At 45.1% G+C, this 27,334-nt stretch overlaps 4 protein-coding genes across 5 annotated transcripts; 3 read left to right on the forward strand and 1 right to left on the reverse strand.

The window, feature by feature from the left end:
* Positions 9,265-10,902, forward strand: LOC8062192 (putative cyclin-dependent kinase F-2). Its single transcript, XM_002464110.2, has one exon. The coding sequence runs from the start codon at positions 9,387-9,389 to the stop codon at positions 10,605-10,607; it is 1,221 nt and encodes a 406-aa protein (XP_002464155.2). The 5' UTR covers positions 9,265-9,386; the 3' UTR covers positions 10,608-10,902.
* Positions 11,531-15,163, forward strand: LOC8155574. 2 transcript variants are annotated; one of them, XM_021459392.1, is made up of 2 exons: positions 11,531-13,165; positions 14,805-15,163. In XM_021459392.1, the coding sequence occupies exon 1, from the start codon at positions 11,814-11,816 to the stop codon at positions 13,152-13,154; it is 1,341 nt and encodes a 446-aa protein (XP_021315067.1). In that variant the 5' UTR covers positions 11,531-11,813; the 3' UTR covers positions 13,155-13,165; positions 14,805-15,163. The 2 variants fall into 2 exon arrangements, with proteins under 2 accessions (XP_021315067.1, XP_021315060.1); XM_021459385.1 differs by having other exon boundaries at positions 11,537-13,165; positions 14,801-15,163.
* On the forward strand, positions 16,835-17,915 carry LOC8062194. Its single transcript, XM_021457224.1, has one exon. The coding sequence runs from the start codon at positions 16,903-16,905 to the stop codon at positions 17,587-17,589; it is 687 nt and encodes a 228-aa protein (XP_021312899.1). The 5' UTR covers positions 16,835-16,902; the 3' UTR covers positions 17,590-17,915.
* Positions 20,588-26,742, reverse strand: LOC8062195 (protein YABBY 2). The gene is made up of 5 exons (XM_021457230.1): positions 26,529-26,742; positions 26,254-26,367; positions 21,993-22,041; positions 21,485-21,555; positions 20,588-20,954 (listed from the first exon to the last, which is right to left on the reverse strand). The coding sequence occupies exons 2-5, from the start codon at positions 26,329-26,331 to the stop codon at positions 20,841-20,843; spliced, it is 312 nt and encodes a 103-aa protein (XP_021312905.1). The 5' UTR covers positions 26,332-26,367; positions 26,529-26,742; the 3' UTR covers positions 20,588-20,840.

The raw sequence follows: 27,334 nt of genomic DNA on the forward strand, positions 1-27,334 counted from the left end.
CACCCTCTTAGAATATACTAGTTTCTTAGCTTTTTTCTTATTTACTTTTCTCCCTCTATGCAAACGGTTAGCATCTTCCCATGCATGGCCGCCCGCCATGGTCACCCTGGGCATTCGGTAATACCGAACCGATCGGTTCGGTATTTCGGTACCTTCTCTAATTCGGTACCAGAGGAAGCCGGTACCGTTCGGTTCCTGGAAAAACTCGGTACCGAGGTATTTCGGTTTCGGTACTTTCGGTTCGGTACCGGTAAATACCGAAAGTACCGAACATCATGTAATATTAGGTTGAGTAGCAAATTTTAACAGAAATTTTACATGAATCCATATAGAATAATAGTCTCACATTAAACAAATGGAAAGCCACAAATACATAATATATAGTTATCCACAACATAATATATAGCTATTACATGGGCTGTTGACAGGCTAATTCGGTACTGTTCGGTAATTTCGGTTTACCGAGGCCCAGTACCGAAAGTACCTCGGTAAATTCGGTACCTGGGAACCTGGTACCGAACAGGAACCGAATTATTCGGTTTCGGTATTTTTCGGTTCGGTTTTCGGTATTTTTCGGTTCGGTTTCGGTTTTCGGTATTTCGTGCCCAGGGTTAGCCATGGCACCCTCCACCCCCCTCCCCCCGGCCCCAGCCATGGTGCTCATCCACCCCTTCTTAGCACTCAAAATTGAAACCATGGCCACCACTTGCAAGCTTCTAGATCTCGTCGACGCGAGCAGCGGATTGATTTGGGTGCTCCTTGTCAGGGATGGACGCGTGCACCACCGTCTCTCCTCGTCGATGCCGCCAGTCCGCCCTCCTGATGACTATAGTTTTCCAAACGGGCCAGGCCCACTGGGCCAGAACGGGCATGGCCTGGGCATGCATACCCCGTGCTCGTGCCTGGGTCTGGCATTCAGCCCATGGGCCGGCACGCGGCATGACACGGAGAAAGGACTGGCACGATGCGGCCCGCTAATCTCCACCGTTGGATGAGCGATGATGAACCACAGCCGTTGGATATCAATATATAAGCATCTCGCCATCAGAAAACCCTAACTTCTCTTCCCTACTTCGCATTTCCTCACACCGCTAGCACCAGGCCGCCGCTCACCACTCCCTCCTCTACGGCCGCTGCATGCGCCGCCGCTCACCACTCCTTCCTCTAGGGCCGTTGCATGTCTGCATGCCTCCTTGGAACTCATCTAGTGGAGGCTGTTGTCCCCACACTCCACTCTCTCCCACGGCCAAACTGCGCTTGCAAAGCCAGGGGTGCACGTGTCCCCACGACGGCGACGCCGGAAAGGCCGACGACATGGCGGTGTGGTGCATCACCACACGTAGGAGCTCGCAACGGAGGCGGCGGGTGGCCCTTGCGCGACGTGCACTCCATGGAGGCGGTGTGGGTGCACGCCCTCAGTCTGCTGCGACAACAACAACGGCGACGATGACGGCGCGACGGGCAGCTCGGTCTCTTCAACGACGCGCGGTGCAGCTTCGATCTGGCATGGGGTGGCACGGTGGCCCGACGTGCCCTTGGGCACGGCACACACTGTTGAGTGCCCATAGGGGCCGTGTTTGGGCTGATGGTTGGGCAGGACGGCACTACCAGGCACGGCACGGTAGGCCGCCGTGCCACATCATGTAGTGCCGTGCCTTGGTGTGCCCATGCCCGTGTCGTGCTGGGCGGTCCGTTTGAAAATCTATACTGATGACTTTGCCTTACGAACTGTCTCCGTGGCCAATGAGTCGGAGCTAGGGACCACCACCGGCGCATGCGAGCCTCATGAATTGTGAGGGGCACGTGCAGTGCGACCACTGCCGCCGCCGAACTCGTGGAGCTAGCTAGGGACGGTCGTCGGCGAACCGCCTCCGTGGCCAACACGCAGGAGCTGGGGATCACCGTCGTCGCGCGCGAGTCCCGTGGGGATCGCATGGAGCGCGGCTACTACCGCGAGTGAACTCGTTGTGACATCGCATCCTCTGCCAGGTCTCCGGCTTTCTCTGTCCACGGCGCAAGGCTGAGTTCCGGTGTGGGCAACATGGAGAGAGATGGGAAAAGTGGCATGAGCTTATCTGCCGAATATGTAAGCCATTTAACAGTGTTTTCTCTCACAAATCAATGAATAGCACTTTCAACAATGGCTTATCAGCCAAGCGAACAAACTAATCAGGATGTTCGGATAAAAAATGACTGAAAACGTGATTGCATAACTCAAATTTACTTCATAAATATAAAACTACATCAAGGTGAAAATGAAACACACGTGCATTATATCCTGGAGAAGCTAACACTTGATATTGTATCTCAAAAAATGGCAGTCCTGAATTAGTTTGGCATTTAACAGTGTTTTCTCATGAGACAATAAATTCTACATTTTGGATGGAACTAAACATGACCCTAACATGTTGCATTCCACCATTCCAAAATAGTTGGCATTTTGCATTTTTTTTGAACTAAACACCCCCTAAATAAGGCCAAGGCAAAATGGGCACTGTAGCACATTCGTTTGTATTTATTATCTAATCATGGACTAACTAGACTTAAAAGATTCATCTCGTAAATTACAGACAAACTTTGTAATTATTTATTTTTTATCTATATTTAGTGTTCCATACATGTGCATTCGATATGACGGAAAATCTGAAAAAGTTTTTTTTAAAACTAAATAAGGCCTTAGTGGAGAAGTGGGCCGGCCTCAGGAAGTGGGTTTTGTGGGCGCCTGGGTAGTTGTCCGGTTGGGTCGCATCGGGCTGACTTCTCTTCTATCTCGGAAAACAGGATTTGTATGCAAGAGATTTTATAGTTTTGATGAAAACTACACCATCCACTCCGAAATGATAAACGTATTTGATTATAAAGAATTCAATAAAAAATATATTTACTGTTAATTTCTCTTACTATATATTATTATTTGCTAAAAAATCAATATAATCTCAAAGACACTTGAAATACAAATCCATTGATATACATGTTCTAAACTTTGATATAATTTGGTAATAGTTAGTAAATAATTTTATAAGTTGACTTTTTTCTGTTTTAAATATAATTATTATTTTAGGAGTAGTTTTCTTATGCGCTCCAGATCACTTTTTTTTACTAATTAAACCATAGTTATGCGACTATATATGTTTTTAAAACTATAATTTCTTAATATCAAGGTTTCTTGATACTACATCATCCAAACACCTGGCCATGCTTGTTGTGGGAAAGATGTTCGTGGAATGATTTGTTGACAACAGGGTAACTTCTATTTTCTTCCAATAGGTTTCCTTTGCAATAAGTGTTTAATTAGCAGTCAACAGCCTTCCCTGCAGTTCAAGAAAAACAACTGACTGGATAAGGGCACATAATAAAAGTATAAAACGGTCAAAATCTGACATGGCTGAACATATAGCAAAAGTGTTCTTAAAATCGATCCTATATAGGCGCATGAAAAGCAGTAGTATGACTGATTCAGTTTGTTTAGTTTACCCAAAAACCAAAAACTTTTCAAGCATTAAATATATATGAAAACAGAAACTAATTACACAATTTGCATGTAAATCACGAGACGAATCTTTTAAACCTAGTTGCTCCATGATTGAGCAATGTTTGTCAAATAAAAACGAAACTGCTTCAGTGTTAAAATCCAAAAACTTTTTAGATCTAAAACAAGGCCTTACAATACATGAGTACACGACCAGTCGGTGCTCAGAACACCGTCATTAATGTGCAGCACAAACAAGGCCTTGTTTAGTTCCAAAATTTTTTGCAAAATCGACACTGTAGCACTTTTGTTTGTATTTGACAAATATTGTCTAATCATAGACTAACTAGGCTCAAAAGATTCGTCTCGTCAATTCCGACCAAACTGTGCAATTAGTTTTTATTTTCGTCTATATTTAATACTTCATGCATGTGTCTAAAGATTCGATGTGGTGGAAAATCTGAAAAATTTTGCAAAATTTTTTGAAATTAAACAAGGCCTAAAGGAAAAAAAAAGAATCAATTTATCAGGACACAAGTACAGAAATAGAACTGTTTCTCGCTTCTCTACCTCTTCTCGTAGTCTCGAACTGTACTGTACGTGCATCTCAGCTCATTCTGCGGTTCTTTACAGATGCAGTCAGCAGTCATAAACACTGATCTCTTCAAAACCAATAATCTTAAATTCTTGACTTGTGAGTTCGCCAGGTGAGGCAGTGGCCGGGGAAGATGTGGCAGCAGACCGCCTGGGAGAGCGACGAGAAGAGGTGGACCTGGTGCGTGCCCCCGGCCGGTGCACGAGGCCTGGAGGAAGACGTCGGGAGCCGCGAAGACGGTGATCAACCCGGGCCAGCTCGCGACTAACGCCGAGTCCGCGAGTTGAGCCGCCGCCGACGCCATCTCGTTCTACCCCAGCGACGTGAGCACCTTCGCGAGCTGCTGCAGCCCGACCTCGTCGCCCTCGTCCACAAACCCCGCCCCACCGGCCGGCCGGAGTGGACGGTAGGCGCGCGGAGGACTCGGACAAGGGCAATCCGCAGACAAGATTCCGATTCGAATTTTTGTCATTTATTTAAGCAGAGCCAGGGAGGGGGCAGCACCTACCATCATCAGAGGCCAGCACGCCACGCCGAACCCCTCAATAATAATAGGGGATCCCAGCCCAGGAAAACCGCAACCATGGGAGCCACGGCCACGGCCAGCCCCAAGCGGATCAAGTCCACCGCCGCCTCCGCGCTGCCCGACGAGATCGTTGAGGAGATCCTCGCTCGCCTGCCAGCCAAGTCGCTGCGGCGCTTCCAGTGCGTGTCGCGGTCGTGGCACGGCCTCATCACGTCGCCGCCCTTCCGCCAGCTCCACTCCAGCCGCCGAGCCTCCCAACCGCGTGGGCTTTTCGTCAGGCCGGCTGGGTACGTCGGGTCCTTCCACGCTTGCCGGCAATTGGGCTGCCCCGACCCGGCCGTGGAGGAGATCCTGAGCTTCGCCGACTTCGCACCGGGGGACGTCTTCCCTATAAACAAATCCTGCTGCCACGGGCTCGTCCTCCTGTGCTCCCTAGACTACAGCGCCCACTACGTTTGGAATCCTTCCACCACAGACATCCTGCCTCTGCCTGACAGGACACCGTTCAGGACGGCCGGGTACATGGCTCACCCGTTCGTGTCCTACGGCCTGGGCCACTGCTCCACGACCGATCAGTACAAAGTGGTGCGCATGTATTGCCATCGTAACGCCATGTTCTGTGAGGTCTTCACTCTCGACCAGTCCACCTACTGGAGGCCTGCCGCCACGGAGCCTCCCCAGTGCCACCGCCTTCGACTCAGGATCAGCCAAGGAGGCGTGTTCTGCAACGGGAGCCTGCACTTTGTCGCACACGATGGCGTGATCATTGCCTTCAACGTCGACGACGAGACCTTTGGTACACTGGGGCCCCCAGCAGGCCTAGAATCCAGTTTCTTTGATCTGACAGAGCTGGATGGCTGTTTGTGCGTTTATTTTTCAAGCCAAGTGCCGACACCGGACAGCCCGTACCACATATGGCTGCTGCGAGATTATCAAGGTTGCCGCTGGGAGAAGCTTCGTTGCTTCGATTGGAAGACCATGACTGATGCCGAATGCGCAGCGCTCAAGTCTCACTGGGTCGCCCCACTAGCGATGTATCTCGAGGATGGGAGCACCAAGATTATGTTTGGCACGGGTTCTTGCAAAGTGTTTGTCGTGGACACTAGCCGCAGCAACAACCCGCCGGTGACTCTCTTCTCGTTGCAGTTGGAGGAGGACGGCGGCGATGGGCAGTTCGCTACCATGGGGTTCTTTGAGGAGAGCCTCGTGCCGGTTGGACGCACAGTTGATGAGATAATCTTGTCATCGCCGTCAGCAGAGGCCTGGTGCCAAGTCCTCTCACGGCTTCCAGCGCGCACGGTTGGACGCTTGAACCAGGTGTGCAAGGAATGGCGTGCCATGATCAAGAGCGAGTCCTTTGTCGTCGATTCACACTTGAAATATCAGCTGGCAAACCTAAGTAGTAAAAGCCCTCAAATCATGTTTACCGATGGCAAGCCCAACAGTTTCAAACCGTTGGAGAATTTCATCATCGACGCATCGCAAGTGCCGCCACTGATAGACGACGGCGACAGCTGTTCAAGAGTAGTTTGTTCCAAGCCTTGCCATGGGCTCAACGCGGGAGCCTTCATGTCTTGTGACTTTGTGTGCAATCCTATCACTGGTTACTACAAGGCCCTACCCCTGGACGACGACGACGATGGAGATCCTCACATGTTTGCAGGCCGTTTAGGCCTAGGGTATGATGTGGAGACCGACATGCATGTCTTAGTGCGTATCACATTCAAGGAGAGAAACTTGACAACACGGGATTACAAACTAGAGTGCGAGATTCGGTGCGTTGAAGAAACTATGTTTTGGGAGGAGCTAGACCCTCCGCACAGGCCAATAGCTGCTGACACGCCTCCTGCCTACTCAAGCGGAAAGATTTATTGGATGGCAGATAGTAAGCTCCTCGGGCAAAGATCATCTTCTTCAGGTTATGAAATCATCGCATTTGATGTCGCAACCTACGAATTTGAGATCTTGAAGGGGCCACCGCTGGGCAGCCATGGCCATGACGACGAGTGTGTGTCTATCGTTGAGCTCCAAGGGCAGATTTGCGTAGTCTGCTCACACCCACGATTGGACAGCATGGAGATATGGGCAATGAAAGGCAATGGCACCGGCTGGTCCATGGAGTACTACATAGATCTCAGGAGGTTCACGCCAGAGTACTCCTCAGAGCTAGTGACGCCGATAGCCATAGATCCAAGGGATGGAAGAATTTTGCTCAGCACCGGAAGGGCATTGGGCTACTACGACCCCAAGACGGCCGAGATACAGACTGTTTACTGCTTAGGGAAGCACATCAGCAAAGACAAGAAGTTTGTACCCATTCTGTTCCAAGAAAGCCTGGTCACTCCATGTGAACAGGTCAATTATTAGGTCGTTCTTGTGTCTGGGTGTGTGTTTTCATTATTTTCATCATCCTTTTTACTGGGTTGAACTCAATCGGACTTGATGTACATGTTGCAATAATGAGTTAACTTAAATAAACCTAGTAAATAAAAAGAATATCATACACGAGATCTCTGTTGTGCTTGCTTTTGCTTAGGGTCAATATGTAACTTTTTGTACATAAAGTGATTTCAGAACAACCTTCAATCTGCATTGGTTGCACTAAATCAATTTCAAACACAGACATTATTTGGTACAGTTTCAGCTGGATTTTTTTTGGAGCTGAATATTTCTAACTCCAGAAATCTTCCTCATGGTACACTTAGTTTTTTAGTTGAAATAATTTCTTTCAATTCTAGACAAAAAAAAAACAGAGCTTTATCGTTCATAATTTTAGCATACAAACTTTAATAGATTCGACATGAATCTCAACAAGGGCATATGCAATTCGGGGTATAAGCTAGGGTATTCTATGCTAATTCTTCTTGTAATAGCAGCGATGACTAGTATTTTTTTTCTCTCTAATTGATGTGGTAATAATTTTTTGGATTGATGCCATTGTAATTTTTTGAGTGTGAAAATACGCTATTACAATTCGCCTATTTTGCCACTATAATTTCATCTTTCACTCATTTATGCCATTTTCTATGTCTGAAGCCTATATGGGCCATTGCCAGACACATATTCGTACACGAACACATATATGTCCACTGGGCAGCGGGCGGAGCAAAGGCGCTCCGAGGCGTAGGCATGTTGCCACTGCAGCAGGTGCTCCACTCGGCCTTGGCAGCCATGCCGCCCCCTGAAGACTCGGCTGTGCCCTGATGCCCCTGGATCGAGCCTCGCGGCAGCGGCAACACCCGAACAGGGGCCCCTGCTCCTGGCGGACGGCTTGTCCGCAATAGCCAACGGCTGATGACAAGCCCCAAGGATGTCGTGGGCGTCTTCGCCGGAGGAGCATAGCCAGGGCGCCGCGGTTGCCAGCGTAGACAGCGGTGGGTGATCAGTAATTCAGTATGGAATCTGTCGAGTGTTGAGGAGCTAGCGCAGCCGATCGAGCTGATGGTGGTGCCGGACGCAGACCCACAGAGTAGTTGATGCCGACCGCAATATGTCGTGAGGCAGTGCGCGACGGATGTGGAGCCGTGGCCATCAGCGATGTGTTGCATCAGACAGCACCAGGCAAGCTGCACGTAGCTTCGCCACTGGCCTCAAATATGCCGGTCGACGACGACACAACCAGAGAAGACCGATGTATGTAGAGGCCGACGTCGTGGCCACGGCCACGTCACGGGTGGGGTCTTAGCGGCCATGGCGAGCGGCGAAGACGCGACCCATAGGACGTCCCATGTGGACTGGCGTAGCTCACACGACCAATGCCAAAATAATCGTAATTATTTTTGTTAACCAAGCACTAGAGCCAAAATAGTCGTAATTATTTTGGTTCCATAGAACCTAGAACCGAATTTGGCACTAATTTTTTCTGTTTTGGTTTTAGTTATTTTGGTTCAGTTTTTAGTTTTTGGTTATATTTGTGCCTAGGATGATCCACAGAGGCTCTTTGGCGAAGGCCCGAGGCTCATTGTGAGGTAGCATGTAGGCGGATGTTGCGAAGGTCGCTGGGGAAGATGAGACGAGTCAACTCAAAAGACGATGAAAATCAACGATGGCCAAGCCTTTGTTGCCCGCGGGCACGGCTTCTAGAGGAGGCATGTGCCGCGTAACCACTCCGACCAAAAGCCCATGAGGTGAGGCGGCAAGGAGGGAGAAGACCTAAGATACCCCCAAGGGTTTAACCCTAATTGTGTCATGTGCCTTGTTATCTTGATTGGATGAACCTTCACCCGTACGAAGACATCCTAGTACTTAGACTACTTTCCTAACAATAATATTTTTTCATCATATTTGGATTGGTAAAAAATAATTTAGTTGCACATACTGTGCATACATCAAAACATACACCAAACATCATTGATGAGCATATTAGACCCTTCTTAGAGAAACATCATGTTCCTAGAGTTGAAGCTAACCTGCGTGTCAAACCAGATCACTTGCTCTAGAAACTTTACAATAAAGCTGCATCATGTTGAAGTTGGTGTAGGAGAGCCGAAAAAACTCCTAAAGAGGCCGTTTGTCAAGATCTGTAGATCGGCTGAAATCCGCCATATCAATCTGGAATTTTGTCTAATCTAGTACGGGCACGAAGACACAGTCACGTTAAAAACAACTAATCTTTTCCGCCAGTACTCCTCAACAGACTAGTAATTTTTAGCGTGTCGGATACGTACCCGTAGCCGTAACTGATAAGTGATAACAGACTCGCCAATAGAACCCCGGCCCCCTCCTAGGCTCCTACTCCGCGTCTCCGCCGCCCACCCCCATCCAGATCGTCCAGCTATAGCCCTCGATCCGCCGAGATGGAGCGCTGTGCTGCGGGCTTCGTCTTCCACGACGCGGACGTCTCGCCGCGGTCACGCTTGCCACCGACTACGGAGCAGGCAGCGGGATCTGCCACTTCTTCACCCGGCAGCGCTACGCCGGCGACGGGAGCGAGTAGTCCGGGCGCCGCCGCCGCCGCCGCCGCCGCCGCAGGGGCGACGACGACCTACAACAAGAGGAGCCGCGTCGACGCCTTCGGCAGCACCGACGACTACGAGGAGATGTGCTGCCTCGGCAAGGGCGCCTTCGGCGCTGTCGCCAAGGCGCGGCACCGCGTCACGGGCGAGACCGTCGCCATCAAGCGCATCACCGAGCCCGACGGCGGCGGTCCCGAGGAGCTGCTGCGTGAGGCGCGCCTCCACGAGGCGTGCGGGGGCCACCCGTTCATCGTCGACGTCCACGGCCTCGTGCGCGATCCGGCCACCACGGAGCTCCGCCTCGTCATGGAGTGCGTCGGTGGGCCAAGCATCGAGAAGTTCCTCCGTGCTCAGCGGCGCCGCGGCAGCCTGCCGCTCCCGGAGGCCACGGTGCGCACCATCATGTGGCAGCTGCTGACGGGCGCCGAGAAGATGCACGAGGAACGCATCATCCACCGCGACATCAAGCCCGACAACATCCTCATCAGCGACGATGGCAAGGCCGTCAAGATCTGTGACTTTGGGCTCGCCATGTCCATGTCCGAGGCGTCGACGACGTACGAGCCGGACGGCACGCTGTGGTACATGGCGCCCGAGGTGCTGCTGGAGAAGCCCGACTGCGACGCGCTCGTCGATTCCTGGTCGCTGGGATGTGTCATGGCTGAGCTCATCAATGGCCAGGTGCTATTCGAGGATGGCCGCGACGAGGAAGGACAGGCCCGCTCGATCTTCGACGTGCTCGGCTACCCAGACGACAGTACTTGGCCGTGGTTCTCGTCCACGCCGTTCGCCACCGAACTGCTGCCGATACTTGACGACGTGCATCATGACAACCACTTGCGCAAGATGTTCCCCGAGGCAGTGCTGTCCCAGCAAGGTTTCGAGGTCCTCAATGGCCTCCTCACGTGCAACCCCGACAAGCGGCTCTCGGCGGCCGCCGCGCTCAAACACCCATGGTTTGCCAAGATCGACGCGATGGAGCTGCTGAGGAACGAAGAGGTGGAATCGGCGTTGCCCAAGAAGCAGCTGCTTGTGTCTCCACTACTCCAGCGGTGTGTGTAACCCATAGTTTTAAATATCCCGCTATAGCTGCCGCTATAGCCCGCTATAGCCTTTTGAGGTAGAGTGCCGCTATTTGTGTTCATGTACAATTTAGCCGCTATATTCTGCTATAGCCCGATTTAGCTCCGCTATTAGCTGTTTTAGACATGAACCGCTAAACGTCTTAGCCCGCTATTTAAAACATTGGTGTAACCTGATGATGAGTCCTTGGATTTTTGGATGTAAACTGTAAAGATTCCAGAATCTCCACTACTCCAGCTGCTTGTGTCTCTGAATTTTGGTAGTCCAGATTCCAGAATCGAAACCTGCCGTTCTGTTGTGTATATATGCATATAATAGTAGTAGTATACTAGACTCATTGGTGGTGGTGTCTGCTGGCAAGCACGGATATGGGTTCAGACACCTGAGTATCGATGCTTTTGTCAGTGCATAAACATGATTACATAACAGGAATCATATAGATCAAAACTCTATTCAAATTGCACTCAACAGATTTCTGATACTTCTAGCAGATTTCTGATGCTTCTGTATTCAAATTGCGCTCAACATATTTCTGAAACTTTTGTAACGCTGAAGTTACTGAATTCGAGTTCTTGTCATTCACAGTTAGATGTGTTTTTGCAGAAGGCTCGGTACTACCAATGACTTTGCGTGCTGAATGGCAGCTGAATCCACAACTTTTGCAGTTTTGCAGACAGCATGTGATGTCGATCTGCTTCAGTTTAGCACATTCTTTCTTAAAATAACACCAATCGACATCCATGATTACTAAATTATTATACTCGATGACCAACTTTGTTTCTACAGATTTCTGCCATTCCTACAACTTTGGAGATGTATAAAGTTTGCACCCTTCTAACTTCATATGCATGTGGTGTCTAACTGCTTCAATTTGGATACGTACTAGCAAAGATAGAGGAATTTTGTACAAGTATTGTTCGTTCGTTGTACTGTTGTACAAGGGGGGCTTGTCTTGGGTTCTGTACAGGTTTTGCAAAATTGGCCTATTATTGCTGAATTTTGGGATCTGAAGACAGGGGTTTCGATAATCGCGTGAAGACTTGTTCAATTGCCACAAAGGTGAACCCTAGGTCCCTAGCCGCAAATTTCGCCGCCTGCCGCCTGCTGCCATCTAATCGCCTCTACTTGGATTTTGGATCTGTTCACCTCCTCCGCTTCCTCTTCCTCGCCCTTCACGGACCGGACATGGCTGCCTCCACTGTGTCCTCCTGGGTTCCGCCTTCTCTTCCCGATCCCGAGTCCTCCTCCGCCGCCGCCTCAGGCTTGGTCCTCCTCGACAGGAGGTGCTACATCGCCGACCTCCCCAACAACACCACCGCCGAGAGCACCACGAGCCGCGGCTTGCCTATCAAGGTGACCTTCCGCGCCGCCCGCCCGCCACTTGTCTCCCACTTCTGTGTCCACTGCCCTGGCCTGGACTTCCGCTGCATAGGGCCCAACATTGTCGCCACCGACGCAGATCTCGTCCTCCTCCACGTTCCCGTCGACCCCAGCAGCACCTTCAGAGGATTGGACTGGGACTACTTCGTCTACAGCCCGCGCTCCCAGTGGCTAGATCTGCTACCCAACCCTGACCCCAAGTGTCTCGACCACAAAGCAACTGCGCTCATTAGCCGCGACGACGGCGCTTGGTATGCCGTCGCTGCTCTCGGTGGTAGGGCCCCCCTGTACGACGGCGGCGCGCTCATTAGGTGGGAGTTCGACCTCCACCTGTACAGATCCTCATCAGTTTCCAAAAGGTGGATCTCCAGGCGATTGTCAGTGAGTGAGTTCGAGAGGGACAAGCTCATCCCTCTACCTGAAGAAGTCGACAGGCTGTACCACGAGACGGAAAAGACCATCACCATTGGTGGTCAGCATGGCACGGTCGCCTGGGTGGACCTCTGGCGTGGCATCTTCTTCTGCGACGTGCTCAAGCAATGCCCACTGCTCCAGGATGTCCCGCTGCCGGCGCCGGCAAGGGGTAACTGGGAGCGCATCCTCACAAATTTTGACCCCAGCGTTTTGCGGGACGTAACTGTCAGCCGAAACAAAGATTGGATCAAGTATGTTGAGCTGGAATTCTTGTCACGAGAAGAGCTGAATCCCACCCCTGTTTCCTACACTGACTGGGTGCGCAGTAACAAAAGGAAATACAAGGTCGTCCCTGATGGCTGGAAGTCCACAACATGGAACATGGCAATACCAGTTGGTTCGTCGGAGGGCTGGCACCGTGACTGTGTAGTTGACGTTAAAGACGTCAGCTTGGAGGCTACTGACCCATGTCTTTCTGATCGCATGGCTACGCTGAGCAGCAAGACCGCACGAACATTGAAGGAATTTCCTGTGGCATACCCCATCCTAAGCATGGATGATGATGTCGTTTACTTGCTTTCTCGGACCAGACCCAGGGACATGGACAAGTTGGCACTGATGTTTGCTATTGATTTGAGGAAGGCAACATTGCGAGGATTGGCTGAGCTTGATGTCCAGAAGTTCATTTTCTTGTGTAACTTCTGTGCAAGTGAGATCTGCAGGGGTACATGAGCAATATTAAGGTAACTTCTGTATGCTGTTAAGTTCCTTTATGTTTTTATGTGCGACTATATGTATGAATGGCATGCTTGTCATGAGAACTAGTGAATCATTGTGTTGGTACCATTCTGGTTTCAGTAGGGTCTAGAGCTTAGCAAGTTAGTGCATCTAATTCAGGAGCTATGGCTTGGTGACAGTGTGATTCAATGGAGGGTTATTGGTGTGACTTGTTCTGTACAGTGTTTTCGATGTTGTATATCAGCTGATTAAACAAATCCTGGTAATCCAATAAAAATAAGTTTGTGTTAAGCTGAATTTTTGTTGTTTGTGCGTGATCCTTCCTGTGAAATGTTAGCAAAACTATTATGGAAGTAGACAACGCCATCTCAGTTTTCTTTAACCGTGGTGGAATTCTGTCAAATCAATACTAAACAGCTTATATTGAAATAAAAAGACAAATTAAGATTATATTTATTTTGCTTGAATCGTCCGTACAATACTTATTTTTGTCATTAATTCTTAATCTACTTTGAAATATTCTAATATGCCTTAAAACATGATAATTATTTGCTAATAACATCATTAGCATGTTAATACCATGAGGCTGGCTCGGGAGAAACGGATTTCAATCTCGCTTCCTTACTTTTGCATGCCACGGACGGGACAGGGGTCTTGTTTACTTCCAAATTTTTTTTGCAAAATAGGAATAGTAGTATTTTCATTTGTATTTGACAAATATTGTCCAATTATGAACTAACTAGGCTCAAAAGATTCATCTCGTCAATTCCAACCATGCTATGCAATTAGTTTTTGTTTTCATCTATATTTAATACTCTATGCATATGTCTAAAGATTCGATGTGACGGAGAATCTAAAAACTAAGGCCTTGTTTAGTTCGCAAAATTTTTTATTTTTGGATACTGTAGCATTTCGTTTTTATTTGACAAACATTATCCAATCACGGAGTAACTAGGCTTAAAAGATTCATCTCACAAATTACAGGTAAACTGTGCAGTTAGTTTTTATTTTCGTCTATATTTAATGCTCCATGTATGCGACCAAAGATTCGATGTGACGGAAAATTTTGAAAATTTTTGCGAATTTCCCAAACGCCCAAAGGCTGCACGCACAGAGCCTGGCTGGGGTATCTGCAGGGAACCAAATGCGTTCTTATTGGACATGGTATTTATTGCATTTAAGACACAAACTAAGTTCCTCTGTGTTTTCACTTCAAGAATAATATATTTGACCAAGGCCTTGTTTAGTTCCAAAAATTTTTACAAAATTGGCACTGTAGCACTTTCGTTTGTATTTGACAAAAATTGTCTAATTATGGACTAACTAGGCTCAAAAGATTCGTCTCGTCAATTTCGACCAAACTGTGCAATTAGTTTTTATTTTCATCTATATTTAATACTCCATGCATGCGTCTAAAGATTCGATGTGACGGGGAATCTGAAAAATTTTGCAAAATTTTTTGGAACTAAACAAGGCCCAAAACAAACATGCGTAATTTATTCTTGCTTTTATGTTTCTTTCTATTTTTTTGTGCTAGTTACTGATAAACATGAGACTTGTTCTTGTTGGATAAAAAGAATAATTCTTGCTGTGGAGAATTTTTTTCTCATCCAAAACATAAGCTATTCTCTTTGATGCAGGTAGAAGCGAAGCACTGAAGCGAGCTGAAAAGTAGCTATCAAACAAACTGAACAGGGTAAACCACTAAACCATCTGAGGTGCATGCAAGAACTGGCTAGGACAAAGAAGCGTCAACCTGTTTGTTGAAACATGGTACAAAGAATCTGGATGCAGACATTGGAGATTGAACTTCTTGAGTTGATTTATGAAAATTATGTGTAATGCAACTATCTGGATTATGTTGCTTGCAGTATGCAGATACACGTACTTTTTTATGTACTAGTGGACTTGTGTGGGCTAAATGTTCTGGTTGAACCATGTTTTTATGTGTTTTGATTTGGTTTTAAATTTTTCTGTATGCACATTTTCTCTCTTGTTCCTGGCATCCCTCATAATGTCGATCTAATGATTTAGGAAAAAGTCTACATAACTCCCCAAACTATCTATGGTGAAATACTCATCCCCCAACTATAAAACCATATATTCTACCCTCAAAACTTTCAAAACCGGTCAAATAACTCCCCCTAGAGTGGTTTTAGAGGGTGGTTTTGATTTTTTCTTTTTTTTATTTATTTCCGTTGAATCTTTAAAAAATTATAATAAATCACAGAAAAATTATAAAATAAAAAAATCAATTTTGTAATCAATTTTGTTGGAATTCTGATGAGTAGGTCTACACAATGGATATATAATATGGTATACTTTGTACAATTGTGATAAAATTTTTATGGTGTGCTCATTATTGTATGCTTGAACTATGGTGTAACAGTTTCATACACATTGGATCACCTATAACTTAGTTATAGATTTATTTAGCTTTATTCTTGTTAAATCTATGTTTTTATCTATAACTAAGTTATACGTGATCCAATGAGTCTGAAACTGCACTATGGTAAAAGTTATACGTGATTCAAGGTTTTTATCTATAAAAATACATTTTTGTATGAAATATTTGTGTTTCTTGTTCGGTTTGCCAGGCAGGGGTTATATTAGAATTAACAGCTTGCACAAATATGTAGACCTTTGGCTAATACAGAACATATTGCAAGTACTAACAGTTCTACTTGAGTTAAAGATTCCTTACGTCAATAGTAGTTGGACAGATTCCATAAATATGCGTGGTCATATTTGGCATCAAACAAACATATTTCAATGACAGCAGCCAATAAATTTCAGATATATGTTCTTATGTAGAAACATATGCAATTCAGTCAAGCACTGTATATAGATTGGGTTCGGTCGTCTGTGGTGCAATGTGAGGATGTCAGTCTCAACTTTGCATGTTGAGGATGTCAGTCTCACAGCATAGATCTGACTTTCAATTATAGGTTTATTCAATTGTCTGAAACTGAAATTGAGCTGAGCTATCAGGTAAGGTGAGGGAAAAACTGCTGGGTAAGTGGGTAATAAGGAAGGAACGGATGAACTAAAGATCTCCAACAGAGGACTGTAGTCGTTCTTGACGTAGCTTTTCTTCTATTTCCCTTTTCCCCCCTTGATGCATGAATGCGACTGTATGAAGCATTGAAGCTTACTTTACTAACACACATATGTAGAGATAACCGTGGCCGTTGCAAGAGTGCAAGTGCATTCTTGGCCTCGGCTCAGCTCCAAGGTTGCCGCATGGCCGGCTGATCAGATCAATGGCAGAGGGATGCCAGCGTGTACGTACCGAAGGCAATGACATGTGGCGGGCCAAATCGACGCGCGGCGAGAACATGCCGCCGGCGGCCGGCCGGCGTACCACTACCATGGGTTGGATTCTGGCACGACCGCACGCACAAGGATTCCCAGAAATGGCAGTCTCCTCTCTGGCACGGCCGGCAGGTAGGCGCAGCGCAGCTTGCGACTGATGTGCATGTGCAACGCCCAACGCATGGCTGCTGCAGCGTGCACGCAATTAATGCATGCTCCCATGCAGGCATCTGTGCTCGGTGCGGCCAAAATTGGGTAGCGGCCTGCCGGTTTCGCCGCCGCTGACCCCGGCGAGCCCCCGCAGCAGCCCCATTTTATTATTATAATTAACCGGCTCCGTCTCCTCCGCCCACGCCTTCCTTCCGCGGCCTCCCATCCATCTTGGGCGGTCGCCGCGCCGTCGAGGGCCAGCCAGAGCTAGCTCGCCATGGCGGCCGTCCAGTCCAACAGGGCCCACCCGCACCGCCGCTCCGAGGCGTCCTCCCCGGCGACCTCCGTGGCCGTGGCGGCGGCGAGAGCCGACGACGCTCAGCGCCAGCGTCGTCCGAGGGTGCCGGTGCAGGTCCGGGAGCAGGGCCCGCTGGCGGTGGGGCATCATCATCCACACCACCAGCTGCGGCGGTCAGCGGCATTCCCGCCGCGCCGCCCAGGTGCAGTGCCTGCAGTGCGCCGCCCTCCTCAGCGCTGCGACAGCGACCTCAACATCAGGGAGCACCGCACCTGCAGCGAGGTGGCCGGCGGCACCGCGGCGGGCTGCGCCGCCGTGTGCTGCTGCTTCCCCTGCGTCATGGTGGAGGTCGTGGTGCTCGCCACGGTGCGCGCGCCCGCGGCGCTGTGCCGTAAGGCCGCCCGCGTGCGCAAGGCTGGCCGGCGGCGCTCCGCTTCCGCGGGGCAGGCCACGGAGATCTACGAGCTCCTCGTGGACGACGCCGCCGTCGTCGAGGTGGACGCCACGGGCGCCGCCGACGCGGCCGTGGCGCTGCCGGTGGTGAAGCCCGCCTTGGAGCTGGAGGACACCGGGGAGCTGGAGAAGGAGGTGTGGGCGAGGTTCTACGGCACCGGCTTCTGGAGGAGCCCGTCGCAGCTCGACGACTTGGACGACGACAGCAGCTGATCGGAGCAGGCAGGCCCGCGAGCGAGCGACCAGCTCCTCCGGCGATGCGTAGGCGTGCTTATTATTCTGCTTGCGGGTTCTTGGTTGGGTTTCCTTCGTTTTCCGCGGAAAGAAGAGAAGATCGAGGAAAGGGAAACGTGATTGTCTGTTCGATACTACGATTGCGAACTTCGTTTTCCTTCTTTTTTTGTGTTTGGTTTTTTGGAAGGGAATAACAATTCTCTTCTACCATGCCACTGTATATGTAATAATAAAATGTATATATATATTTGTATTAAATTAAACAATGTGATTGATGATTGAAAAAAAAGGAAATACTTGAGGAATTGTATTGTAGTTGAAGAAGTAGCTGGAAAATCTGGATGGCCTTAGAAATTCGCACATTTTGGTCTTGTTTAGTTCACCTGAAAAACCAAAAACTTTTTAAAATTCTTTATCACATCGAATCTTACAGCACATGCATAGAGTATTAAATATATATATAGTTTATTTGTAAATTACGAGATGAATCTTTTAAGCCTAGTTATACTTTATAATTAGATAATATTTATCAAATAAAAAACAAAAATACTATAATATCAAAATCCAAAATTTTTTCGCAAGTAAACAAGGCTATTCTCGATCCGACAGTTTTGGTCATCCATGGCCTCTGGGCCTGGGTGTCCGGCTGAGCTGTCAGCAGCCTTGTTACAGGCTTTCCCAATTGAGCCCTCGGGCCTTCCTCATATACGCATAACAACGAAATGGGCTTTTTTTTTCTAGTACTCGTGTTTTCATTTTTCTTGTTTTAATTCCTCTCGACATCGATCGTATCTCGACGTCACCGAGCCACCCCCGATTCTGAGCTGGAGTGAGCGCTACTAGTTGTGGTGTTGAGGTAAATCTGGTCCCGTACCTAAAGAAACTAGCACACGCTCAAATCGCACAAAGAGCAATTTGGGGATGTCGCGGCGAAACAGAAAAAAATGGTTTAGCTGGTTTCCAAAACGGGTTTAATTAGCCGATTTCGGCCGGTCAGCCGTGGTGAAAATCTAAAAATGTCTTCCGAGAAGGGACCTAGACTGCCACCAAAAAGCTGATTTTGAAAAACTGGTTTACCAGTTTCCACAATTCAAATATTCCTTAGAGGATAATTTCCTCACTGAACTCCAGATTTGACATTATATATATGCATTCGGATATATATAAAGATGAGAGAAATGCGTTGGTGAAGTTCATTCTACAATATGAGAAAGTTGAAAAAAAAACCTAGCTTAAATGGTTTGGGAGCCAATTTTCTGCCGGCTGGACTTCCCTAAAGTCATATTTTCTTCATCTGGACATGAAATTAGACGCTCATATAAGCCTTTTGATTGTATCATGAGAGGAACACAATGGTAGAGTCCATTATGCATTTACAAAGTTACCAAAATCAGCCAAAGTTTATATACAATTCTTTTTGTGCGGCATACCCTTTTAGTAAAATTCTAGATTATTAGCCACTGCCCGTCCTGTATTGCCACCGAAAGACACGTACTCCCTCTGTCCTTTATTATTTGTCGTCGGAGGCTCAGCCCAGTTATCAAAGAAAATGACAAAAAACCCTGACACCTCTAAATACCAATCATTTGTCAATTGTACATTTAGATGGACATGCCATCAATACTATTCACTATATCAATTTTTCTCACAATAAACAAATCAGCACTCACATCACCTTTTTACTATTAAACATGCAGGACAGTATTTTTTGTGTGATGGGGAAGGGAAGGGATGCCTTTGTCGGCTGCTTGGTGCGGTATATAGGCACAACTACAGCCTAGTGGGTTAATAGACAACGAACAAAAATATATATTTTGAGACACACTACTGTCGCCGGACGACAGATAATACGGGACTGAGGGAGTACGTATATTACGTACCTGGTAGTACCTATAAACGAGTACAAAGTGATTGTGCGGAGCGACAAACAGTACTGGACCGCAGTGGAGCGCGCAGGGGCAGGGCTACATAGCCTGATGAGCTGAGCAAGAGATGAGTGCATGTGCCAAGCCCCATGCTCGTACGTGTACTAGCTGATTGATTAGCTTGCATGCGTGCATGCATGCGTCGAGATTAATGGACGTAGGCCCGGCCATGCCATATTTATGCATGCATGCGACCATGTACGCGCGCGCGCTTGCCCCGGCCGGTCATGGTCGTCATGGATCGCTCGCCATCCACGCCACGGCCAGGCTCTACAGCCCACCCTCCTGCGAGCTGCGCCTGTGTGCCTGTTTCAGTTCCATCATGCATCTCAGGCTAGAACTGATGGAATTGATGGACGCCAAACAAAATAAACGGAGCAGCTGATCACGCTTAGAGTACGTCCTGCACCCCAGCAGGCCAGGCCAGGACGAGTACACTCCTCCGATCCCCGCATCTCTGCCTCTGCGTGCAGAAATGCAAAGCATCGGAAATGGCACGGCAGCGTGGGCACCCCCTGGCCTGGCCTGGCCTGGCAGGAGTGGCAGAGGTCGGCGCGGAGGTCGAAGGAATTACCAGCACCAGTGGTGGGCGGCCTGGAACACGGCCTGAACCTGCCTGACAGTGGGATCGAAATGTATGGAGGGTAATTTTACTGTCTGACCCACACAGAGCTAGTACACCACTAACCTCAGGGCTAATTTAGAAACTCAAATCCTCTTGAGATCCTTGGCCTTTTTCAGGATAGAAAATAATTTGAATAATTATTTGGTTCTTCAGGGAGAAGTCTCCATGCATCGATATCCCGGGGTGTGGCTCCCCTTGCTTCCAAATTAGCCCTCATTGTATTTTATTTGTAACCTCTTATTCAAACCGATTTGGATGAAACGAACTCACCCAAACTCTGCATTATATTGGCTTTCATCCAGCCGGCCCGTATATATTGGGTTTAGGATCGGATGACCCCGAGATATGAGGAACTATAATACTTTTGCATTACCATGATTGAGCCGCCCCTCAAAGCTAGGTTGGCCACAAACAAACACTAAAAACATCACACAAAGGATAATTTATTTCAAACAAATAGTTACATATAATAACATGGCGCGATGATGCTTATTTAGTCTTTCGTGATACTAGGAATATATGTTCTTCTCGTACATATATATACGTCTTATTTCCTTACATCATGATCATATCACTCATCTATATATATGTACGCCACTCACAAACTAGTACACAACTAAGATACATTTTATCTCAAATTACTTACAATAGGAAAACAAAGGACGATGTGGATATAGGTCTTAGTAGAGATCTTGGACTTTCTGGGGATGGCCCGTTGCACCAATGGCCTCATCAAGCTTGTTGCTACTTTCATAGGGCCCTAGTCCAAAATGAATGTTTGGAAAATGTGCCCACTGAAATAGAAAATAAAAATCAATATGGATTAAGTTGCATTGGGGGCGGGGGGGCAATCTATACAATGTTTCTAAGGATTTCATATATGCTCTTATTTACCTTAATTAATCCTTTGAAGAAATAAAATTAATTTAAAAATGATGATTTGAATAAATTTTGTTGGATAACTAAATGTGTTCTTATTAAGAAAATTGTGGTATATCTAACGTTTACAATATGTTTATGATATAGATAGGAAAGCGAATTGTATGGAGCATCAAGGAGTCATAGGAGAATAATTAATCACCAAATAAATATTTGATAAATACTTTGTGATTATCAAAAAATCATTGTTCACCGTATTTTTTTTAAAAAAATCTTGAGATAAATGAGATAGATTTTTAAGTCACCTTTATTAATAAAGTCCAGTGTTGATTTTCCATGCATTTTTCCTATCTAATTCATTTTCATGGGATAATTATCTATCCTTACATGCACACCATATCTCTTGAGATACACGACACTTGTCGTATGCAAACCATGTACTTACATTTTTTGCTGCAGTGCTGAAGGCTTCCCTGTGGCTTATGTCTGGGTTGCTTGCTTTAATCCTTCGTATCTCTTCCCTAAGACAACACATGCACCATTTCAATACTAGTTTGTATAAAACTAAATTTTTTGTACTTAGAAATAAACCATAGTACAACATACACCCTTCTCTAATTTCCAAAGTATAAGTTGTTTTAGTTTTGTCCTAACTCAAAGATTCTTTAACTTTGACCAAGTTTATGAAAAACTACATAAGCATCTATACCGTACCAAACGAAATTCATTAGATATACCATGGAACATATTTTGGTAAAACATATTTCATTAGATACACTATGGAATATATTTTGATAGTGTATTTATTTGGTATTGTAGATGCGCTATGTATCATACTTTCTATAAACTTGGTCAAAGCTAGATAAGTTTGACTTAGGACAAAACTAAAATAACCTACAATTTAAATTGGAGGGAGTATATAATAGAAATGAAATTAGATCGGTCCAACTCACTTAATAAATCTGTTATATGCTGAAGGAACACGTTGCCTCTTCTCTGGAGCTGTTGTTTATTGCAAACACCAGACACATGAAGTTATTAGGACATACTAGATATGCATATTTTTATAAAACTCTCTTTGTTAAAAAAATATAATAGAGTTAAATAATAGTTAATACAATTGTGAAATGTGATGTACAGACCGCATGAAATCTCTTCATGGACGCCTCACACCAACCACGGGACAACACTTAAACATTAAGGGCACTCACAATGCAGACTCTATCATAGAGTCTAAAGTTATTTATTACCTCGAACAATGTGGATTTAGAGTCTAAAAAAGACTTAGAGTCTTATTTTTTCTACCTCTTTTTTCATAAGATGCTTATATATTTTATATATATGGATATGCACAAAAGCATCATGCTGGAACGCCTTCTCTCTTTTCCTTTTTCTGTTACCGCTGCCTGGCTGCTGCTGCCTGCGAAACTGTTGCTCCATGACTTTTATCAGGCTCTGCTGCTGAGTGCCTGAGCCTGGACAGACCACAACTGGGGCACTCTTTTCCAACCTACGTACAGCACTGGTGTTCATTCCCTTTCCCAGTGCTATAGTGTTGTGAAACTTTTTTCTTTGTTTATGGTAATTATTATCTAATTATAGACTAACTAGGCTCAAAAGATTCGTTTCTTAAATTTCGACCAAACTGTATAATTAGTTTTTATTTTCGTTTATATTTGATACTCCATGCATACGTCTAAAGATTCGATGTAACGTAGAATCTCGAAAAATTTTAAGTTTTAGGGTGGAAGTAAATAAGACCTATTTTCACACAAACTGTTGGTACACACTAGTACTCTGCTGCCACCCAAACTGAAGAAACAATAATGCAAGGGCCTACTGCTTTGTTTGATTCCTCACGCTGACCCTTTTTTTGTGTGCACAAACTCCCATGAGGCCTTAAGCTTTTCCAAAAAATTTTGCAAAATTTTTCAGATATCTCGTCACATCGAATCTTATGGTACATACATAAAGTATTAAATATAGATAAAAAATAACTAATTACACAGTTTACATGTAAGTTATGAGACGAATCTTTTGAGTCTAGTTAGTCGAACAATATTTTACAAATACAAATGAAAATGCTACAGTGCTCATTTTGCAAAAAAAATTGGAACTAAACAAGGCCCTAGTTCACCCCAAAAACCAAAATTTTTTCAAGATTTCCCGTCACATCAAATCTTACGGCACATACATGAGGTATTAAATATAGAAAAAAAACAAAAACTAATTACATATTTTACATATAAATCACAAGATGAATCTTTTAAATTTAGTAAATCTATAATTAAATAATAATTATCAAATAAAAACGAAAGTGCTACGATATCTAAAACCGAGAAAAATTCGGAACTAAACAAGGCCAACAAGCGAGCGTATATATGCCCTACAAATGATTTGTGTACGTGCTCCATAACGGGATGAGTTAAATCTGTCATACTTCATATCTTGCACTGTTGCACACGCATGATAAATTGTGGTGATGTGACGTGTGATCTAGAGAACTCATCATCCATTAGCGTGCGCTATATGTATACAAATATATATTTTCTGCTTCATGCATGCTCGATCGTCTCTGACACATACACACAAAACACTGAAAGAATATATTTGGACAGAGTTTGGATATCAGAAAGATGCAAGAGATAGTGACAATTCATGCAGAAACCACTTTGGCATGGGCATGCAATATATATGCATATATTAGTGGGGTCATGCAGGGGATGCCAACAAGATCGAGCAACCTCCTTTTTATCTTTGTGTAGGAGAGAGGCAGACGGCATCGGAGTTGCAGAAAAGTACTGCCACTTCTTCAGACTCGGCAAAGATCTCTTGCCAAAGATATGATCTCGCTCTTATAGTTAGGTCTGATTGGTTATTGTCTTTGCATTTTAGTTCGATTGTGTTTAGTTGCTTTTGCATAAGTCCTTGTGTAGAATTACACAGTGCTTAAAGCACACACCGGCATGTACACAAAAATAAAATATTCTTATTATATGTCATCTCTACTAAAAACATGATATCTCAACTAGAACATGTGCATACATGTAACAGAATTTCATTAAAAGCGGCTTGCTTGTGCAGAAAAACCAAACACCAAGATATTGCATATGTTACGCAGTCTTGGGCTATGCTGCATCGTCAATTCTAATGCAGGCTAAGGTTCATGTAATAAGTAACCAATCAGCAGATCCATAGTACATATTGACACTACTAGCATTAAACATTTGTGATTGACTGAGCGGTCAGTGTAGGATCTCTACCATTATTTTAGATCTTGGTATTTACGTTGGAGAAAGCAAAACGGCATTCAAGTTACGTTGAAGTGTAGAGAACGGAACATAACGTGTGAAAGCTATGATAAGCCATTTCATGCAAAAAGATCTCAGCATTCATTCCTAACTAGATCCTACTTTACTATAAACTTCATATGCTTTATTTCAAAAAAAAGCTTCATATGGTAGAGACACAAATATAAAGAATACAGCAAGAAATCTGTACTCGATCGTCGATATATGGATTTCCTGTAACTACAGAAACAAGTTAGAATGAATAAGTTAGAAAGAAGAACTTGGTGGTAATGAATAAGCTAGATGGAGTCTGGTGATTTTTAAACAGTAGTAAACCTATAGGGGAATGTTTACACTGAAATGGTTATGATGGCTATCGATCACCGCCACAATCCTTGATTCCATGAAGAAAGGCTGATTATGGAAAGAACTGTGTACACTAACTCACAAGAGAACAAAAGTAAAAAAAAGGAAACTGAAGCTAAACTTAGCATAAACTCTATACAATTTGCTAGAACACCTCCTTAGTTCTTTTGAAAACACGTGAGTGTTTTAGCAGAATGGAGTTTTTTTATTTTTCTTGTATGATCAGTGTCAATAATGTTTGTGGAATATGATATATATCATAACCAGGAACTAATAAACCGAAAATCCAGAACAATTTGTTAAAAAGAAAATCACAGGACCATGAAAGCAAAATAAGTGAAATAAAAACAGGAAGTAATGATTTCAATTTTGTATCGGTATAAATCACCTGCAGTACACTATATATACTGCTTCTATATTGTTACGTTCTTCCTCTATGTCCAGTTAATACTTTTGATGTTTAGAGCACTCTTTCTAGTAAATCATGTTCAAAGTTCCCTAATGGAAATTTTTGTTCCCATGAACTAAAAGTTGCAAACGCTACAACAGATATTGGCCAATATATGTTATCAGTATATTATACACACATTCGCTTTATGTGAGGAGGATGTGGAGGAAGATAAGGCATAGTATATATATATAGAACATAAATAGTTACATATCCACGTTACACACGCTAAAATTTTTATTGACTTAATGGTTATTATTATTGCATGCTCTCTTTGTTGCAGTTCAAGTAGGAAATGCTTAATAAATCTAACGCTCTATATATTGTGTTTTGAGTAGCTGAAACTAACCACCGGAGTATATGCGGTGCTCGAGAAGCTATCATTTGCTATACTTGAGATCTAATAGACCACCACTCAGCGATGATGATGATTTCTCACAAAAAAGTACAGAACGCGAGAATGCTTGAAAACTTGCGATATATATGGAATTACCGAACCATACGGAAGGAAGCACGCGCAGTGGAGCTAGCACCCTTTGTTCACCCAGTTTCGTCTGAGACGGCTAATTAATCATGTTGTTCCCAATTAAGACAAAGATTTGATCAGAGGAAAAGGTGCAAGAAGCATCATCCCAATTTTCAGTCCGCTGACCTTGACCTTCTCCTCATGTCCATGGTGGAGAGAAGTAGTCAAATTAGAAAAGCACAAAAGAGAGCAGCTAGTAGCTTCCATCCAAAACAAATTAAACCTGAAACCGAGCTTGAGTTCGAGTTGAAAGGGAAAGGAAGAAAATTCAACGGACTCCGGACAAAAGTAAAGATTGAAGCACGACACATGTGACGGGAGTTATTCAGAAATTGTGACCTTTTACAAAACAATTTAGAGCTAGCAAAAGACGAAATCCAGCAAGAGCAACAGCCAAATCCTACAAATTTAACTATACGGTGATGCATGCATGCACGGAGCCAATCATTTCATGCATCTCCCCCCTTGTAGATCTGCACTTCCAGAGGCAAAAGGCAAGCGAAGAACTGGCAAATTGAAAGAGGGAGAGAACGAGAGGGGGGCAAACAGAGAGATCGTAATATAAGGGGTGTTTAATAATTTACCGCGAGAATTGTATTGCAGAAGTTGCAGTGCACGTAGCACACATGCTCCGGCACCGGCGCGATCTGCTGGGCCGACATTCCTTCGGCTCTTCTCGCCTTGGGTTGTGCAAACAGCTGATGGAGAAGAAGGAGAAGTAGAGGAAGCAAAGCGGCCGGGGCGACGATATACACACAAGCAAGGACGAGTAATCAAGGAGCAGATCGAGAGGTCAGATAGGATTGGACGATATATAGGCGGAGTAGCAAATCAGCAGGGTACAGCCTACATCACCAACCTTGTAAATACAGAGATGTAAAGCTGAGAGGAGAGATTGAACTACTGATTTGTGTGTGTTTGTGTGTGAGTGAGAGAGAGAGAGAGAGAGAGCGCAGTGGCTTCTCTCTGTTCTTTAGCTCTTTGTGTGCTTGGGTTGACGGTGCAAAATGCCACAATGAATTGTTGGGGCCTCGCTGTACGTGTCTAAAAGGATTCTCTATGTCTAACTACTCAGCAGCCAAATTTGAAACGAAATGTCACTACTACATATACTATTTTTAAGGATGGCTGAAGGGCATTTGTAGGGGCGGTTTGGCCAGCCGCCTCTACCAAGGTGTTTCTACAAATACACCATTTGTAGGGGCTGCTAGCCAGCTGGCTTTACAAATCAATTTGTAAGGATGGTTCAATATTTAGCCGTCCTTACAAATTATTTTCAAACTCACGATCTCCCCTCGCACATATGTCTTCTACCACTGCATCTCTTTGTCACTTGTGTCAAGTTATTTCGGTTCCCCACATATTATATTAAACTGAGTGTAAATTAATTTTTGAGGCCCTAAATAAAGTCAAATAAAAAAAGTTATCAACTATAGGTTTCATGACTTTTTGAGATCTACAATATTCATTTAGATAGTTTCTACATCCGAGGTCGTTTACAAAATTTGAATTTCAAATTTGAGAAATTCAAACATAGCTTTGCATGAAAAGATGATTTCAAATTAAAAAATTGTCAACTACAAAGTTTTATAAGTTTTTGAGATCTACAATTTTCTTTTTGGTGGTTTTTTCATTTGAGGTCGTTTGAAAATTTTGAATTTAAAA

This window comes from Sorghum bicolor, chromosome 1, assembly GCF_000003195.3.
Source record: "Sorghum bicolor cultivar BTx623 chromosome 1, Sorghum_bicolor_NCBIv3, whole genome shotgun sequence".
NCBI lineage: Eukaryota > Viridiplantae > Streptophyta > Magnoliopsida > Poales > Poaceae > Sorghum > Sorghum bicolor.

Coding starts and splice junctions, on each gene's coding strand:
- LOC8155574 (XM_021459392.1), top strand. CDS start 11,814: ATGGCTGCCTCCACTGTGTCCTCCTGGGTTCCGCCTTCTCTTCCCGAT.
- LOC8062195 (XM_021457230.1), bottom strand. CDS start 26,331: ATGTCGGCCCAGCAGATCGCGCCGGTGCCGGAGCATGTGTGCTACGTG. Junction 21,556..21,992: donor GCATATAACAGATTTATTAA/GTGAGTTGGACC, acceptor GTCTTAGGGAAG/AGATACGAAGGATTAAAGCA. Junction 20,955..21,484: donor TCAGCACTGCAGCAAAAAAT/GTAAGTACATGG, acceptor TTTCTATTTCAG/TGGGCACATTTTCCAAACAT.
- LOC8062192 (XM_002464110.2), top strand. CDS start 9,387: ATGGAGCGCTGTGCTGCGGGCTTCGTCTTCCACGACGCGGACGTCTCG.
- LOC8062194 (XM_021457224.1), top strand. CDS start 16,903: ATGGCGGCCGTCCAGTCCAACAGGGCCCACCCGCACCGCCGCTCCGAG.